At 53.6% G+C, this 19145-nt stretch overlaps 1 protein-coding gene across 1 annotated transcript; it reads left to right on the top strand.

Moving 5' to 3' along the window:
* Positions 1–10562: 10562 nt before the first annotated feature.
* Positions 10563–18758, top strand: LOXL1 (lysyl oxidase like 1). Its single transcript, XM_072345405.1, is given in 8 exon segments — positions 10563–11294; positions 11296–11768; positions 16321–16429; positions 16958–17095; positions 17420–17576; positions 17663–17758; positions 17860–17975; positions 18244–18758. Coding segments are annotated over 8 exon segments (1656 nt in total). The 5' UTR covers positions 10563–10734; the 3' UTR covers positions 18251–18758.
* The last annotated feature ends 387 nt before the right edge of the window (positions 18759–19145 follow it).

The raw sequence follows: 19145 nt of genomic DNA, 5'->3' as shown, positions 1-19145 counted from the left end.
CACGACCTGATTGTCCATTCATCTCAGCTCCGCACTTCTGTTTCGATGAGCTTTGCGAGCATTCACGGGTGAATCTTTGATTTCAAGGAGCCGAGGTCATGCTTTGCTTCTCAGTGAGCCAGGAGTAAAACATTGCCCGGGGCACACGGACGTGAATGCAATCACCTAAATTTCTTTGCTGATGTGGTTTGGGAAGGAGGCTTTTATTTCATTTGCTTTATTTTCCCAGCTTGAATGAAGCTGTGCTGGAGGGAGAAGTTTTCTGTGGGAAGCAAATGCTGAAGCCATACCTGCCCTCAGACTTTTTTACCACTTTCATTTTCTACCCACTCTGCCTTTTGGGATCTTTGCAATGAGGGTTAAAATGCTCCAGGCTGCCAGCGTGCTTTGGAGATTGCTTCAACTTTCTCCATCCTAAGCTTGGCTGCTCCCTACTATCCCTACATCCTTATTGCATATGGAGATGTTCTTCTGCACTGAGTGAAGCGCTGTGGTCCATGGTGAGGACAAAGCTCCTCAAACAGAGCCATCCACCATGAATAACCACAACCCTGGATGCACCTTCTTGGCATTGCAACTGCAGGCCTGGAGCACTGGAGTATCCAACTTCAACCTCTTGTGAGATGGGTCTCCATATGTCGCTTTGCTGTGCTCTGCTAGACCCCCAGACAGACTCCTTCCTGTGTAGTAAGTGGATCTTGAGTACCAAAGCATGGAGGTGAGGATGTGCTGTTTCACCATGCTGGGGAACATTAACTGATAAAGGAAATGTGTTTGTGTGGTGGTTGCTTATAGGTTTGCTCCCTTCAGCATTTTCCCATTAATAAGGCCTGGTGAATGTTCTCAGGCATATCAACTCTAAATAGATAGCTTGTCAGCTGGGAACTGAGCCCTTCATAGATCTCTTTGATGGAACAGTTTTTAAGAACAAAACTGGGGACAAAGAGAGAGTGCTTGCAGCCCTCCATCCATAAAAGATGAATGGGACTCTGGAAGATGCTGTCAGAGAAGTCAAACAGCTATTTGGCCAAGGGTGGGTTTGCTGCCCAAAGGATTCCTCCATCCCAGCATCCTTTCCTTCCTCACAGTGAACCCCTGCCTTCAATTTCATTTAAGCCTTGGTTAGCTTTGTTCAAGACCTCTTCACCTGCTTTTGCCCCACTCATTTCTATGGGTCCAGCCTTGACCCAGTCAAGAAAGAGACAAGAATTCCTTGGAAATCCATTGTGAATTTATTATGTATATGTTTTCCTCTGACTTTTTCGTGGTTTCTGGGAACCAGAAGACAGGAGAGCACGATGGCCAAGCTGAACTCATCACGGAGAGCAGTTCAGAGTGGCTTGGTGATTCAAGACGTGCAATTTTAAGAAGTCAGGCTTCCAGATCACTGCCTGGAAGACTGGCCTGGGTAGGTGTGAGATGGTTAAAAGTGGGAATAATCAACTTTTCAATTCTAGAGGTTTCAGCCAGACACGGGGCACTGTTTGTCTATTTCTTGTACGTGTCTGGTGGCTCCAAACTGCTGCATTGAGACATCAGATCTCCCTAGGTGACAATTTAGAGGGGTGTCAAAGGAGACCAGAGGGGTGGAACAGCTCTGTGTGAGGAAAGTTAAATAACCTGGTGCTTATCAGCACAGGAGAGGGATGACAGATGGGAGCTGTGGCAGAGGTCTATAAAAACCTGAGCAGCAGGGAAGGGCAAGCAAGGAGCGATTATTCTTCCTTACAATGTGAGAAACAGAAGACATCAGGTGAAAGAAGGCTTAATACAAAGGCAGGGCTTGTTTGCACCACACATAATTCAGCTCTCGAGTCCGAGATGCAGATCCAAGGTAGAACTGGACAAACGTGGATGGTGAGAAGGAGACAAAAACTTAAATATCATTAAAATGTTTTGAGCTCAGCCCTTTTCCCCGAGCACACAGCAATGCAATAATGGCCTCTTCTGAGCCATCACCACTCAACACGCACAAGTCCCCGTCTCTCTGACTCCAGTTTTAAGAGTCATGTCTCCACTGAGATCATCCCCCAGGTCTGCAAGATGCTGAATTCACTTCTGGTCCTGTGCCCAAGGTGAGGGTCTGGCTGGAAGGGGTTTTGGTTCCGCTCTGTGTGTGTATATCAGTGCCGAGATGACCAAATGTGATGGACGTGGTGAGGAATTATGTGATAATCTCTGGAGCTTTTCCTTCCTACATTAAATAACTGGGAAAAATCCTTATTTTCTTTTCTTTTCTTTTCTTTTCTTTTCTTTTCTTTTCTTTTCTTTTCTTTTCTTTTCTTTTCTTTTCTTTTCTTTTCTTTTCTTTTCTTTTCTTTTCTTTTCTTTTCTTTTCTTTTCTTTTCTTTTCTTTTCTTTTCTTTTCTTTTCTTTTCTTTTCTTTTCTTTTCTTTTCTTTTCTTTTCTTTTTTCTTTTTTTCATTTTTCACTATTTCTCATTATTTTTTTTCATTAATACACGATGATATCTCCTCTCCAAGATTCTTGGGATTGCTCTTGGGTAGCTGGCAGCTGTGTGGCCTTGTTCCTCCTGAAGCTTTGCTCTACCAAACAATCCAAGCAGATAAACTGCAGGTTAAAAGGGTACCCCATTAGACTCTCAATGACAGGCACTGACACATCTGAGACCCCTTGGTCAGGACATGTTCCCCAACTGGGATCACATTCCCCTTACGCCGCAGAGGTTGGTTGCCTGCTGGGACACTCCCCCCTCCAACTCTGAAATTATGATTGAGTTTAAGATTTATTCTTTTTAATTAAGATTGAGAGGTTGGAACTCCGGGGTGCACCAGCCTCAGGAAGAAGGACAATTATGCAGCAATTACACAGCCTTGTAATCACATTATACATGGGATATAGACTGAGATCTACCAAAGCCAGAGTAAATAGGTCATCGGCAAACCCAGGTTTGGGGAAAAATCAGCTTTCCAGCTCCACCTCAATTCAAGAGCCGAGCATCACCATCAGTGCTGTGCTTCCCAAGGAGCTGCATTGCTGATTGGTGGTTTGTTCCAATGGGTCCAAAGAGGCCAGTTTTGAGGGAATTCACTCTCCTCTCCTGGTTTTCATCCCCTTAGATCCTCCTCTCTGACCCTTTTTAATTAGCAGTGCTAACCCTCTGTACTTGCCTTTTATCCTCTGCTAAATGTAGGCTTGAGCCGGAATAAAGGGGAAGCGTTGGCTCAGGGCTGAGTTATGATGTGGGATCAATAGGAGCAGTGCTGACACCCAAAAAAACTTAGCTTTCCCCCATATTTCACTAGGAGAAAACACACTTTATTGATGAAATATCATCCCTTTGCCTAGCGATGCTCTCCGCTTATCCTCATTTGGCACCTCTTGCTTGATGCCTTTTATCCTTATTCTTTTCTCACAGTTTACGAATTAGTCAGCTTTACCCGCTGAGGAAGAATTGATTCTATGGCAAAACACTTCAATTTTTTTTTCCCCACTTCTTTTATTATTTTTTTTTAGGCCTCTAAAAACAGCTTTTCCTTTCAATGAAAGCAGCCAGGCGAGCTCCGAGACAAGCACAGACACCCTGTCACACTTGCAGAGAGCTGCGAAAACAGTCTGCTTCCCTCTTGCTGGGATGGGAGTGAGGAGTGTTTCTGTCTGGCCTTAAATGTTGTGGGTAAGGCTGGGTTGGGATTTTGGCAGCGTGACCCCATGCACCCTTCCATGGAGCCATGAGTCTCATCTCACGTTGGGAACCAAGGGAGGGAGGATGGGGGGGGAGGATGCTGGATCCTCTGCTGTTCACTTTTGGCTTTGTTTTGAAAGGAAATTGCAACCCAGGGTTGAGTGAACAACAGCGAGGATTCTCTCGTTGAGGCAGATAATAAATCATAGAATCGTTTGAGATGGAAGTGACCCTTAAAGGCCAACAATCCAGCTCTCCTGCAATGAACAGGGACATCTACAGGTCAATCGAGTGCTCAAGGCCCCCCCAGTCTGACCTTGAGTGCCTGCAGAGATGGGGCACCCACCAAGGGCAAGAAACCTTGAAACCTCTTGCCCAAATAGTATGGCTTGGATCACCACATTCACAAGGGTCCAGCAATGGTGGTCCCAAGGCCAACCATGGGGACACGATTAGGATGTCCAAAATGCCATAGAGTCATAGAATCATTGAGTCACCACACTTGGAAAAGACCTCCAGGATCATCCAGTCCAACCATCCACATGCCAACAGTATTTCCCCACCAAACCATGTCCCTCACTACATCTTACATGTTGTCTTCTCCAGCACTTGGCATCCTCCACGTGGCTGGAGGTGTAGGAATTCATCACCAGCTACAAACCATAGTTGCAAGGATATTTCCTCTAATCCCATCATGTGCTGCAGGACCAGGGCTATCAAGGTAGGGTTGCTGCTGGTTGAGATAACTGTGGGTGGGTGGTGGTGGCAAGGTGGGATCCCTTGGGCTGTACACTGTTACCTGGTCCAGCCCCAGTGCACCTCATTGGAAACAGATGATCTTCCAGGTCTTTTCCAACCCAAGCTATTTTATGGTTCTATGATCTCTGCCTGCCTAATATCCCCCCAACTACTCCAACTGCTGTTATTCTTCTACCTCTTTCCTCATCCCCATCTGCCATGTTTGACGTGGACCTGCTACAGTATTGCCTGCAGCCATCAGCTTCGCTGCAACGAGCTGAGTGACCCAAAGGGAGGGAATTATATATAGAAAGCAGGAGATGGAGATGTCATTAGAGAGAAGCCAGGAGTCGGGAGAGCACCTCCGGGCCCATTTTTGGGGGATGAAAGGAGCTTACTTCAGTGAACAGCATTATTATATTCAGGTTCCCATTTAGGTTGCTCCAAGTTGTACAACAAAAGGAATATTAAATGATATTGCAAAATTCATGTTACAAATCAATGTAACCTGCATAAATCATCCCATCCTAGGCAAGAGAGTAGGGTTTGCTCTTTTCAAAGTGCCTTCCCCTGGCTGAATTGCTGCTTTAGAAGTGAAAGAAACTGTCTCCAGCTGCGGAAGACCTTGGACAGAATGTCATATCTTCAGCCTATGTAACTCCTCAATCTCTCATTTCTTCCAAAACCAGGTTTTCTAGAATTTCCTATCTCCTATTTGCAAGGAATGTAGGGCTAATTGGCATCTTGGCTCTCTTACGATGGCTCCATGGCGGGACCCTAGACAACCTGAACCCTTTGCACTCACTTTGAAGCACTTTCTTCCATTCTTTGAATGGAAAATGCCCTTTCTCTCCAGGGTTTAACAGCTGGATTTTGTCTTTCATCTCAATCCCACCAGATCTGGGCCATCTGTCCCCAATTCCCCAGCTCTGCTTAGCATGCAGCTGCAGGTTTGTGCTGTGCTGGAGCTCAATTTCTCCAAAAATCCCAACTCTCAAGGTGAATTTTGCAGCCTAAACAAGAACAGACCAATGGAACACAAGCTGGCAACTCCCTCCTTGCCCCAGCGCTCCCGGATCCTCCTTTTGTCCTCAAAATAAAGCTCTGTTTCCGACCAGGATTTGCATTTTTTCATCTTTCAGAAGCAGAAAGCTCCGGCAAGCATGAGGAACTCATCCATCCTTCCCCACTCTGGCAGATGGAGCAGAAAACCTGCTGATATATTCAAGGTCCTAATAAGTTTTGAAGCAGCCAGTGGATATTAATATGGAACAGGAGCACACCGTCCCCGCTGACCAGCTTTTATCACCCCAGACACATCTGCTGATGCAGAGCTATTTGTTTTGCAAGAGATGCTCCCTGGGCAGGGATCAGGGAGCTGGAGCTAATGCAGGCTGATGGGCTTCATTTAGGGGATGAGAAGGAGAAGTGGAAGAGGAGGGTCATGAGATTGACCAAAATTTGCCTTTCTGCAGAGGGAAAATGAGGAATGTGGGGTTCCCCGTCTCCTTGATCACGGAGGCCATGTCTATCTTCATTTGGGTTTTGCTGTCAACAAGGAAGGGCTGGCAGAGGGCAGAGTAAAGGATGGGATCTTATGATTATATCAGCCACTGTGCGCGGTAGAGTGTGATGGTGAAGCTTGTGCTTGCTTTCCTAAATGCAATTGCCCTGGAGAGACAATGAATACCATCCTCTCCCAGTTCCCCACTGCAGCCCATCATAAACTGGGTTTCCCTTCATTCCTGAGCAAACCCAGAGTGCAAAAAATCCCCTTTCTTGCCCTAACCTGGCAAAACTCCTTCTCCCTTGCAAACAGCTGCATTTTCGGCGGTGCACTGGAGGCACTTGCCGGGCTCCTGATTTACGCAGACCCGACTGAGGGATTGTTCTGAAATGGATTTGTTAGTATTAATTACGCTGTGTCCCTGCTGAGATTTTTAACAAGATTATGCTTCCCGAGCTTCGCTGCTTCGCTTCTCCTCCTACTCCTTCCTTTCCATTTCAAAGCACGGTGAGTGCAGCAGGGTTTGTTATTTTGTTCCCTCAGTAGACACCAGTGAGGAGGATCAAGAAGGAGCTTCTGGGGACCAACACCTTGACTGGGGGAAAAACAACCCCATGGCTGCAACCATGGAAAAGCTCGGCCCTTCCACGGCATAATGCTTGGTCTCCTGCACAAATGGCTTCCCACTGCCTCCAGTTTCACTGGGAGGGTGGGAGCCCACTGGACATGGACCACTTCCACTTCTCTCCAGTTTTAATGGATGGAGCATCCCTCCTGGAGCTGTCCCAAAGACAGGAAGGCATCTTGTGGGGTAACTGTTCAAGAGGAAGCTCTGGATCCATGAGTATCCCCTCCATCCTTTGAAAACCCATCGGTCCCCCCTTCTCCTAACGTTCTGGCTGCTTCAATGCCAGGCAATAAGACCTGAAGGTATGTCATATATTTATGCCAGATGGCACCGTTGCCACTGTCCCCCACTACATCCCTCAGACTCAGGGTTCCCAAAGAGATGTTCCCACTTGGAGCTCACTCTGTCCCATATCTATTGGAACAGCACCAGGGGACAACTTCCTGCCTTCCCCTGCTTCAGTGAGCCCCACATCTGGTGTGCAGATATTTAGGGACTGAAATATGGACTGAGAATGAGGCACAGTTTTGTGGGGACCTGCTGTATTCCCAAGAGGACAGATGTGCTCCACCCCGAAATGGAGCCCTGTACCCCATAGAACCATGGAATCATAGACTGGCTTGGGTTGGAAGGGACCTCAAGGATCATGAGGCTCCAACCCTGCATGCAGGGCTACCAACCTCCATACCTAATCCTCCACCAGGCTGCCCAGGGCCCCATCCAACCTGGATGGAACGTTCCATCTTCCTCCTCCTCCTGAGCCACAGCAGCCTGTGGGTCTGTAGGAAAACGAGTTTGCTTTTAACAAAACAAAGCTGGATTTGTGCTTACATCAGAAATTCCCCAACCCCATAGGGTTGGGTTTTTTTTTTTCCTCTGTAGGATTAGCGAGGTTAGTCAATGAGCGTGATCCGATTTGGGGTTGATGCTATTCTTGGCTGGGTTTAGATGCCGTGGCACGGGCGGATTCACGGTGTGAGGCGGCTTTCATGGGATCAACGGGAGCATAGTGGTAATCAGCCTTGTAGCAGCTGGGAGCCAACCTAACCGGCTTACAGGGATGGGCACTGCGCTCACCATGGGGTGCCACCAGGGGCCAGGTGGCTTTGGAGGGGTCCTCCTGCGTGGCACAGGGAGAATCAGACTTTCACTTCTAGAGATGTAGAAATGAGATCTGAGGGTGCTGGTGCTGGAAGAAAAGGGTTTTTGCTCCCTAGTGCCATTCTTCCCCAACATCACCACATCTGGAGCAGCCCCTCACTTCATCCCAGAGACCAAACAAGCTGAAGGATGTGAGATTCCTCCCCCCCACGCCCGGAGCACATTTCTCTTTTTCCCCAGACAGTTCCCATCGTGTTTTTCAATTGCTCTTAATGGAGATGTCCATCACAGGGCACATTAACCCAGATATGATTCCAAGCATAGAGATGCACTAATGACCATTTAACCCATGTACGTAGCCCGGCTGGCTGAAGACTATTCTTCTTTCCTTCCTCCATTTTTCCTTCTCTTTTAACCCCTGGGCCAGCTGGTGGATAGCTGTTTATTTTGAGCAGGGCACAAAGACCTCTTTTAGGAGTAAGTGCTGCGGTCCTACTGCTGCATTATGGAGCATAAAGCACAGTAATACTCAACCAATTACGCTAATGCTGCTTATTTGCTCTTGTTACAGAGCGTAATTGCTCACCCAGAAGCTATTAAATTAGATAAGAGCAGAACAAACAAAACTATTCATTTTATTCACTATATATTTATACACCTACCACTCCGGAGCAAGCAGCCACCACGCTCAGCAGCACGGATTCCTCCTGCGGGTGAAATGGAGGTGATGTATTGCAGAAAGAAATGAAGGTCGGGGAACCCCCTGAATCCTCATAGTGGCCCACAGCTGTTGTCACCACTGGCTTTTGGTCGCTCCTCCATTGAGCATTGGGTGGATACTGGGAGGAATGGGAAGCCCCCAGTTGCCAGCTGGGAAGAGGGTTGGAAACCACCGAGTCTCGCATTAAACCTGAGGGGAAAGTCCTTTTTTAAATGCTTCTTTTTGCCTGAGTGAGGATGCGGAGGTTGGAGGGGAGCCTGGCACAGCTCCGTGATATTGGGAAACCCGAAGAGTTTAAGCAAGCATCGATCCAAACCATGCCGGAAACCACATCGGTGGGGAAGTAGTGCAGAAGTGGTTTGGTTATGGGGGGAGAGGTAAAGCGGATGAGAAGGGGACGGGTGGGACACCGAGGGGGTGGCTGTCCCCACCCAAGTGTGGGCTGCTGGCACCATCTAGTGGGTACTGCCCCCCCTTCCCTCCCCCCCCCCCCCACCGTGCTGCAGTGTCACCACCTCCACTGGTGGCCCAAGGTCCCCCTTGGGGACAAGAACGGGGCCACCCCACTGGGGATGTGGGGTGGGATCTTGTGTCCCCCAGTGAAGGAGATGGGGATGGTGTCCCTAATGCCGCAGTGTTGTCACACGGGTGATGTGACAGAGCTGCCGGCCCTGCTCGGTGTGCCTTCGTGCTTGGGGAGGGGACAGCAAGCCATGTGGGACACCCAGGTATGGGGTGCTGGAGTCAAGGGGAGGTCTGAAGACAACCAAGGGGGTTAAGTTGGCTGTGGGGTTGTGTGCCTCCAGCCTGGCTGTGTGCAGGGCTGGGCTGGGGAGCATCCCCATCACCCCAAGACCCCACATCCCCACACAGAGCCATAGGACATGGGGACGCAGCAGAGGGTGGGGGGGCTGGGCTGAGCTTCCCGTCCTGGCGAGCCACTGCCTATGACATCAACTCTGGTATTTCCAGTCCCTGCGGGGAGAAGGGAGGAGCGCAGAGGGAAGGACGGAGAAAGAAAGAAATGGGGGGGGGGGGCGGGGAACGCAGCTGCTGGGGGGACCTGGGGGGGTCACTTCGGTCCCCGTGGCGGTGCCCAGTGCTGGAGCGAGCCCTGCTCGGGCGCTCGTTCCCATCCGTCCCCGTGCTGGCCCCAAAGGCTGGGCAGGGGAGGAAGGGAGGGATAAAAGGAGAAAAGGAAAAAAAAATCTCCACGTGGAAAACGCACAGCCGGCACTTAAAGCAACAGGGAAGAAGGGACGGGGCTTTGGGTGCCTCTCCTTCCCCAAGGGGCGGTGGGATGAGCATCTCCGGGTGTCCCCACGTTGACTCCAAAGGGGGAAAGGCTCCACTGTGGGGCACAGTTGGAGACTGAGAGGGCATTGTGCCCCTCACCCCGGTGCTGGGGGGGGCCTCGTGGGTCCACGTCCCTCTTCTGGGGCCATTTTACAGTGGTTTTATGTCTGAAGGATTGGACTCCAAGCACTGGGAGTTGGGGGAGGGGGGTGAAGGCAGAGGGTGAAAATCCCACTGTGGCTTTTGATCCTGATTGGGAACAGTGGCATTTATTGTGATTTAGGGGATATGTGGTTGGGAGGTTATGCTTCAGGGGGAGCCATAGTTTGGGGAGGGGGTATTTTGGTGGGGCAGCATTTGGGGGTGTGTTAGGGAGAGGGTATTTGGGGGTTGGGGTATTTAAGAAGGAGGTATTTGGGGTGATGTTTGGGGGAGGGGGTTGGGGAGGGGAGGCTTTATGGGTGCGTATGGAAAGGGTTTGGGGAGAGTATCGGGGGGTATTTAGGGGGAGGTATTTTGGGAGGGTGGATATTTGGGAAGGGCGTTTGGGGGGGGTTCTGGCTGGGGGTACTTGGGAGGGGGGTTACTTGGGGAAGGTGTATTTGGGGGGTGGATATTGGGAAGGGGATCTTTGGGGCTTCATATTGGGGAGGGATCTTTGGGGGTTCATATTGGGGAGGGATATTTGGCGGGGGGGGTGTGGGGGGGGGGATAGCTGGGAGGTGGGAAATTTAAGGGAGTATTTGGGAGAAGGAATTTGGGAAGGGAGATTTTGGGGGGGCGGGGGAGAAGGAATGGAAGGAGGGATCCCGGGGGAGGTCCCGAGGTGCGGGGAGGCCTCGGGGCGGGATGTGGGATAGGGATACTCGGACCCCCCCCCCAATCCCTCAATCCCAATCCCTCCTCCCGCTGCCCGCCGGGCGGGGGCGGAGGAGGCGCTTAGGACCCGGCGTCGCCCCCCACATCCCGCCGCCCCGCAGCGAGCGCGGCCGCCGCGCCGAGCCGAGTCGAGCCGAGCGGCGCCGAGCCCAGCCGAACCGCGCCGGGGATGGGCAGAGGCGGCGGGCCGGGGGCCGGGGGCCGCTAGCGGGGCGGCCATGGGGCTCCGCGGGGCTTGGGGGCTGTGGGCGGCGCTGAGCTGCGCCGTGTGCCTGCTGGCGGCCGGGCAGGAGGCGGCGGGCGGCGGCGGGGAGCCGTGGAGGCAGCTGATCCAGTGGGAGAACAACGGCAGGGTGTACAGCCTGCTCAACAGCGGCGCCGAGTACGTGCCGCCGGGCCCCGAGCGGCCGGGGGGAGCCCGCCTGGTGCTGGGCCGGACCGGGGTGCGGCGGCAAGCGGCCCCGGTCCGCAGCGCCTCGGAGACGGTGCGAGGCCACACGCGGCACCCGTTCGGCTTCGGGCAGGTGCCCGACAACTGGCGGGACGGGCCGCTGGGTGACGGCGGCGGGGCCGGGGCGGCGCAGCGGGCGAGGGCGGCGGGGAGACCGCGGCAGCCTTCGGTCTCGTCCTCGTCCTCGGCGGCCTCGTCCTTCGCCTACGCGGCCGCGGGGCACGCCGCCTACCCGCAGCCGCCCTTCGAGCAGCACGAGGCGGCCCCGCGGGCTTACGACGAAGCCTACACGTATTACCGGAGCGGCGGCGGCGGCGGCGGGGGTGGCGGTGGCGGCGGCGGGGGCCGGCGTGCTGTACCCCTTCCAGCCCCGCGCCCGCTACGAGGACTACGGGGAGGAGCAGAACCCCTACAGGGCGCAGGGCTTCTACCCGGAGCGGCCCTACGGCGCCCCGCAGGACGGCCTGGACCGCCGCTACTCGCACAGCCTGTACCACGATGCCGGGGCGGTCCCGGAGCACGGCGCGGCCGACGGGTACGGCACCAACCAGCGCGGCTCGGCCGTCAGCAACGACAACCTCCAGGGTCCCGTCGGGTCGCAGCCGGTGAGCGGCACGGCCTATGGCAATCAGTACCAGCCCTACGAGGCGCAGCCGCCCTTCAGGCCGTTGGAACCCTACGGGGCGGTGCGGCCCGATGTCTTCGTCCCCGCCAGGAGCCCCGAGGTGGCGCAGGCTGTCCCCGACAGCCAGGCACGGCTCAGCGTGGGCAGCGTCTACAGGCCCAGCCATGGAGGACGGGGTGAGTTGTGGGGTCCTATAGGGGTGAAGAGGGGCTCGGGGTGCTCCTGGCTCTTGGAAGTAGCAGCTCCCAGGGTCCTTGCATCGAGGTCTGGTGGTGACGTTGTCGTGGTGCAGTGGGTGAGGGCTGTCGGAGAGCCTGTGTGATGTGGGAAGGATGAGCTGGGTGGTGAAGGATGGAGAAGTGCACGTCCCGCTGTGGCCAGGCATAGAGTAGGTCTCTGCCATGACCCAGGTTCTGCTGTGTCCATGGAGTGGCTTGATGCCATGGCCCAGGTCCTGCTGTGTCCATGGGGTTGATCTACACAATGACCCAAGTCTTGTTTCATCCGTGGAGTGGTTTGATGCCTTGTCCCACATCCTACTGTGTCCGTGAAGTGGGTCTCTGCCTTGTCCCATGGGCCCATGGGGTTGGTCTGTGCCATGACCCAGGTCTTGCTGTGTCCATGGAATGGGTTGATGCTATGGCTCAGGTCCTGCTGTGTCCATGGGGTTGGTCTCTGCCATGACCCAGGTCCTGCTGCATCCATGGAGTGGATCTGTGCTGTGTCCCAGGTCCTCCTGCACCTATGGGTGGCTTTATGCTGTGTCTCAGGTCCTGTTGTGGCCATGGGAAGGGCCTGTGCAGTGTTCCAGTTCCTCCTCCAGTTGTGGGTGAAACGTGTACCGAGGGCTGGGGACACACTGTGCTTGTGGGGTGGTTCTGTGCCACGTCTCGGGTCCTCCCGCAATCATGGGGTGGCTTTGTGCCATGTTCCAAGTGATCCCACAGCTTTGGGGTGCACGTGGACCGGCATCCTCCTGTGTTGGTGGGTTGGTTGTGTGCCACATCCCAGGTCCTGCTGTGTTTGTGGGGTAGCTTTGTGCCTTGCCCCGAGTCCTCCTGTGGTTACAGAATAGATGTGTGCTGCGGGATGGGGACACGGGGTGGCTGTGTGCCATGTCCCTGCTCACCCTACACCCATGGGGTGGACGTGGTGCTCCATCAGCCCCAGCCCTCGAGGGAGACGTGCAGCAGAAGGCCCAGCAGGGACACTGCAGCTAGGCGCCCTACTGACCCCAATACTGATGAAATCCTGTGGCTTTTGGCTTGAGCCTTGCTAAGTGTTTCACTCCGTGCTGAAACGTGAGGAGCAACAGCCTGGGGGTTCTGCTTCTTGCCTGTCCCATGGGAAACCTCCTCAGCTGGAGCCTCTGACTCAACTGACCCCATAACATCCAGCCCGGCCCTGGTTTCTGGGAAAAGCCAATCTCAGAGGGATCCTCCTTGGAGAAGCCGTGCTTCGTCCCAGCCCCATTGCGTGCAAACAAGTAAACACAGCACGAGTGGCCAGCCTGGGTCAGGGAGAGGTCTGTGCAGCCCTGCAGGAGACGTGTGGGAAAGGGTTTGGGGTGGCAACGCTGGGATCAGAAACAAAAGGAAGGAATTAGGATCAGCGGAGCCTCCAAGCAGCAAACGAGGACCTGACATAAGGATGGCGACACGTCCCCCAGGCTTCGGGGTCACCTGTGGAGCCACCCTCCCTTAATTGCTCCCAAGTTTTGGGAGCGGAACCAAGTGTTAATTATGCTCCTAATCTGCTCAAACACCCCTAATCCTGCCTGGCTCCGTGAGGAATGCTCGGCATTCACTGCTGGCTGGGCCACCTGGGGGTGAGCGGAGGGATCCCATTTATCCAGGTGGATCCGAGGGGCTGAGGGCAGCCTCTCCCCATCCCAACCAGCATCCTGGATGGATGCAGCAGGAAGCTCACATCCCTCCAAGCCTTCACGTTGGGTCCATTATCCCGACCCCATACCTGGAGCCGCTTGCTCCGGCACCGGGAAAGGCAAGGCTGTGCCAGGAGGAGGCTGTGGAAAATTCCACCCCGCGAGGGCACGCGAGGCTCCATGGTCCCTCCAGGACCAGGTTTCATAGGAGCAGTGCTGAACAAAGGGCTGATTTTATGGGTTTGACCTCATCTCCTTCTGGCCCCGCTCTGAGGGTGAAGGCAAGCGGTGTCTGTATGGATTCTTGCCTGCTCGCAATCCTGAACACGTGAACTTCTTCAAACAAAAACAACCCGGCCCTCCTCCTCCTCCCTTCCTCCCGGTTCTCTCCTATATTTATATATACAGATAGAGATTTTTGTGTGTGTTTGCTCTTTGCTTTGCCTTTCCTTAAGGCTTTTCTACCTGTGGGAAGCATTCGGGATCACGAGCGCAGAGCGGGCGTCTCTTTGGGCGCAGCTGAATGTTGCAGAGCAGTGAGTCAGCTCCTATGAAGCCGAAGTTGGCCAAGACATCTGGCCGTCTTTGCAGGCAGAAAAGAGGGAAAAAGCCCATTTTTGCTTGATTTTTTTTCTTTCTTTCTTTCTTTGGCATCTCCTCTTTGCTTTCCAGCTTTCTGCCCTTCAGGTCTGCAGGGTGGTTGGTTGCTTGGACAGGAGCTTCCTGCTGAGGATGCTCAGGTTGGGGTGCGTGGGGTGGGGGTGCTGGGCCCCTCCTGCCTCCACATGGCTCCCATTAGCTTCATTTTGCTTGGATGGCTGTGTTTATACGTGGGTCACTTAGCAACTGCTGGGCCCAGCACGTCCTTCCCCACTTCCCACCACTTCCAATAAGACCTGTGGCCCCAAACCCTTTGCCTGGGGTGATGCTCCCCAGCACTGTGCCCATTCTGCACATGGACAAACTGAGGTGGGAACAATTGGGATGGATCTGGGATTCCTGTGTCTCTTCAGGTCTCTTTTGCCAGCTTGGATCCAGCTTTCTCCAATTGGTGGAGGTACCCCATCCCTGGAGGTGCCCCATCCCTAAATGGGGCTGTGGGCAGCCCCAGCTGCTGGGGGCATCCAGCCCATGGCAGGGGTTGGAGCTGGGGGGGGGCTTGAAGGTCCCTTCCAACCCAACCATTCCATGATCCTCCCTTGCAGGGGGTGCTGGGGGAAGGAGCCAGCCCCGCTCCCTTCATTCAGGCTCATAAAAGTGGGTTTTTTTCAGCTAAGCCCTGCACACCTGCACAAACAGCACAGCAGGGAGCAGGCCTGGCTTGGTATTATTCTAATTTTCATGGTGCATGAGAAGGAAATCTTCTCTGGCAGCTCCCCGGGCAGGCGGAGAGGCAAAGGGGAGGAGAGGAAAAACAAACAATTCCTTGCTGTGGTTGTCCCTTTTCGGAGGCAGGAGCTGCGGGCTGCCAGGTCTGGGCTTGCAGGAGGTGGAAAAGAGCATAGTCAGCAAAAAGGAAGATCTGGCCGAGCTGTTTGGGGTGTTCGGTGCCCACAAATGGGCTGGGATGGTGACCCTACAAATAACAGCGGGACCGGCATCGCTTCTGGGGGGGGAAATCCTCTCTGGGAAAGGAGTCGGGTTTCTCTGCTGAGCATCCAAGGAGTTATTATAAACAGCAGCACAGAGGAAGAGTTATTCTGTAAATCAGAACAAACGTTCCTCTTCCCAGCATCTCACCGTGGGACGGGCACCAACTGTGGATGCTCAGCCTCGAAACGCAGCTCAGCCAGCCCGTAGGGTCTCGTTTGGGTGCCGTCGTGTTATTATTGTGTTTAATTTCGCAAGGGAAAAACTCCTCTCAGCCCTCCTGCCTCCCCCTCGCCCCACAGACCCCCCTGGGCATTACATCAGCAGCGATGACCAAGCAGCGGGGCAGGAAACGAGCTCCAATCCAGTGACGTGATCCCTCGAGGGAAGCCAGGCTGGGAAACAAGAAGGCATTGTTCTGCTCGCCCATGGAAAATAAAGGGGAAATAAAGGGGGGGGAATGGGAGGAAAAATATACAACATGCTGGATAGTCTTGGTGCAAAGGGAGGAGCTGGGCTGGCTTATGGGGTAGGGATGGGGACAATGAGGGTGAGAATGGGAACGGGGATGAGGATGGTGTTGAGAACGCTGAGGGTGAGAAATGGGATGGAGATGGGACGGGCTTTAGGAATGAGAATGATGTAGATCAGGATGGGAATAGGGATGGGGATGACGAGGATGAGAATGGGGATAGAGGTGGGAATGGGGATAGGGATGAGAATGGTGCAGATGGGGGTGGCAGTGGGGCATTAGGATGGGGTTGGGGATGAGAATGATGAGGATGAGAATGGGGATGGATATAGAGACGGGAGTGGAGGTGGAGATGAGAAGGATGAAGATGAGGGTGGCAATGGAGATAAGAAGGATGAAGGTGAGGATAAGGATGAGCTAGCTAGCTCACAGGAAAGCATTGGTTGGCAGAGTGCAGGGCAGGGCTTTGCTTTGCAGAGGATTGCAATGAGAGAAACTGAGGCATGGAGCACCTGGCAAGTGCACCCCCACCCATCGTTGTACTGCATCCCCTTGATGGCCATATCCAAAGGCACTTTTGGGGTCAGCATGCTGGTGGTCCCAGAGGAGCTGTTGGGACCTGGAGGTGTTAAAGGGTGTTTTTGTGATGAAGGACTGGCTCGACATGATGCTCCTCCTCCTGCTTCTGTAATGGTTTTGGAAATTGAAGACACCACCACTGCTGTGTCTGTGTGTCCATCTGTCTGCTTACAAACCACAAGGCTGTGTGTCCCTCCTGCAGGTCTCCCGGATCTGGTGCCTGACCCCAACTATGTGCAAGCATCCACCTATGTGCAACGAGCTCATCTGTATTCACTGCGCTGCGCAGCCGAGGAGAAGTGCCTGGCCAGGTAGGGTATGGGGTGGGCATCACTTGGAGCCAAATGTCTCAGGGTGCTGGGTGTCACTGTGCCCAGGGCACAGGGGGAGAGGAGGATCCTGCTCTGGTGCTCCTGCCAAGGGTAGTGATGGAGGATGGGAGGGCTTGGCTGGTAATGTGGGGAGTAGGGTGGAGGGTGAAGGATGAAAGCGAAGGATGGAGAATGAAGGAGGAGGAGGGATGGAGGGTGAGGGATGAAAGAGAAAGATGGAGGATGAAAGATGAAGGGAGGGTGGAGGATGGAGGATGGAGGATGGAGGATGAAGGGTGAGAGAAAGATGGAGGGTGAAGGAGGAGGATGGAGGATAAAGAAAGGATGAAAGAAAAGAATGAATGAGAAGGTTAAGAAGAATGAAAAATGGAGCACGGAGTATACAGAATGAAGGATGGAGGATAAAGGAGAAGGAAGGGAAAAAGGGGAGGGGAAAAGGGGAGGGGAAGGGAGGAGGAGGTGATAGAGAAAGGAAAAGGGACCGTCTCCAACTTGCCCTTTCCCCAGCACTGCCTACACCCCCGAAGCCACAGACTACGACGTGCGGGTGCTCCTGCGCTTCCCGCAGCGGGTGAAGAACCAGGGCACAGCTGACTTCCTGCCCAGCCGCCCCCGGCACAGCTGGGAATGGCACAGCTGCCACCAGTGAGTTGAGGACCCTCACGTGTCCCCACCGCCTGTCCCCTGTTTGCCTTCTGCTCCGTTCTGCAGCTTCTTTGCTTTACTAACAGCATTTTCCCTTGGTTTTCTGGCTTGCTTCATCTCTTTGCTGCTCCAGGGTGTTTCTGGGGGTCTGCTTGCTCTGCCTCTGCTCCAGGAGCCACCAAACCTCTTTGACTAACGTCACCACTTGGTGCTGGCACAGACGTGGGGTTGTCACAGAGCCTCTCGCAGCCCCAAAACCCACATTTGTGGAGGGGACGGCATGGCTGGCAGGGGCACGGTCACCCCACTCCCTCCCACCTGCAGGCACTACCACAGCATGGATGAGTTCAGCCACTACGACCTGTTGGATGCCACCACGGGCAGGAAGGTGGCTGAGGGACACAAGGCCAGCTTCTGCCTGGAGGACACCACCTGTGACTTTGGCAACCTGAAGCGCTACGCCTGCACCTCCCACACCCAGGTGGGATGGGGATGTGTGGCTGGGGATGCAGCAGGGCTTGCAGAGATGCTGAGGGCCAACCACTAAATACATTTCCCTTCCCACAGGGCTTGAGCCCCGGGTGCTACGACACCTACAATGCTGACATCGACTGCCAGTGGATCGATATCACAGATGTACAGCCAGGGAATTACGTGCTAAAGGTGATGGAGGAGCTTTAGGAGGGTATTGGTTTAGGGTCTCATTTTTTGAAGGGTCTCCTTTACCATTCAATCATTTTTATATGGGCTTTGTCCCCATTTAGGTCCAAGTGAACCCCAAATACATCGTCTTGGAGTCAGATTTCACCAACAACGTGGTGCGGTGCAACATCCACTACACTGGCCGCTACGTCGCCACAACAAACTGCAAGATCTCCCAGTAAGGAGTTGTCTGTCTGCTGGTCTGTGTTTACCCTTACGGTGGTGGAGAAGATGAGATAGTGGGGTTAATTCTTATAATAACTTGGGGTTGGAATCAGCCAATAGTCAGGATGCGTGCTGGTGCTGTGCTTGTATCACTCCTGCTTGTTGTTATATGGCTTTCTCTCTGCTTTCTCCAAAGTTACAAAACAGATTTTACCCAATTAATCCCTCCAGCTTTAAGATCAGGTTTACCAGCCCCAAATGTTTGATATTGCTTCTTGCAGATCTTGAGCTGAGCGAGGCCACCCAGGCTCCTCCAGTGCCCCACCGTGAGCCCAAAACCACCTCAAGACATCACCCGCCTGCTTCACATTACCCAGAGAGAAGCAAGAGTGACTGTTTGAAATATTTTTATACTTAACTTTCCTTTAACCTGCGTTGTTTCTCTGTTTTCTGATGGAAGCCGATGATAAGCTTTAGCTGGAATAAGGGAAGGCTTGCTATGGAGCGGGCAGATGGCATGTTAAGCAATAGGGAGCTCGGTAGTTTAAGCCTTCCTGTATTTCAGGGGGGGGTTCAGGCAATGCCACACAGCCCACACTGCCTCCCTGTGGGATGAAGACAGCAAAGAGTTGGAGGTGCTTCCCCAGAATCCCGGGCTCCGTGCACAGCCCTCAGGACAACAGGACGCCTGGTTTATTATTGAAATCATTATTTTCACGAGCTGTACCCAAAAAAAAAACCAAAACCCGACAAACAACAACCGAAGCGAGAACCATTAAAACACGTTTGTTTTGGGGCTTGTTCTGTTCGCTTTAACGCGTGCTCGGCACCAGGTGGCGCCGGCGGGAAACTGAGGGGGCGTGGCCTGGAGTGGCCCCGCCCATCATTTAGGCCACGCCCACCGCTGCCGCACCTGCGCTCCTATCCTCAGTCCTCACTCAGGTCCGGTAGAGCGTTACCATCGACCCTGTACAGCTGCGCATGCGCTCTTCACATACCGCTCACCACCCTGGGGGGCGGGGCTACTTGTAGAGTTCTGGTGCAGGGATTGGTCGGGCTGCGAGGGATTGACAGGAGGTGCCTTGAAACGTGATTGGGCGGTGGTGAGAAGGGGGCGTGTCCCTTCCCGGGGAGGAGGGGCTTTAGGACAGCAGTAGAAGGGGAGGGGAAAACAGGGTGTAGG

Source organism: Excalfactoria chinensis, chromosome 10 (genome assembly GCF_039878825.1).
Source record: "Excalfactoria chinensis isolate bCotChi1 chromosome 10, bCotChi1.hap2, whole genome shotgun sequence".
NCBI lineage: Eukaryota > Metazoa > Chordata > Aves > Galliformes > Phasianidae > Excalfactoria > Excalfactoria chinensis.
Note: the sequence above shows the minus strand (reverse complement) of the source record. Positions and strands in the feature narration are given on the sequence as shown.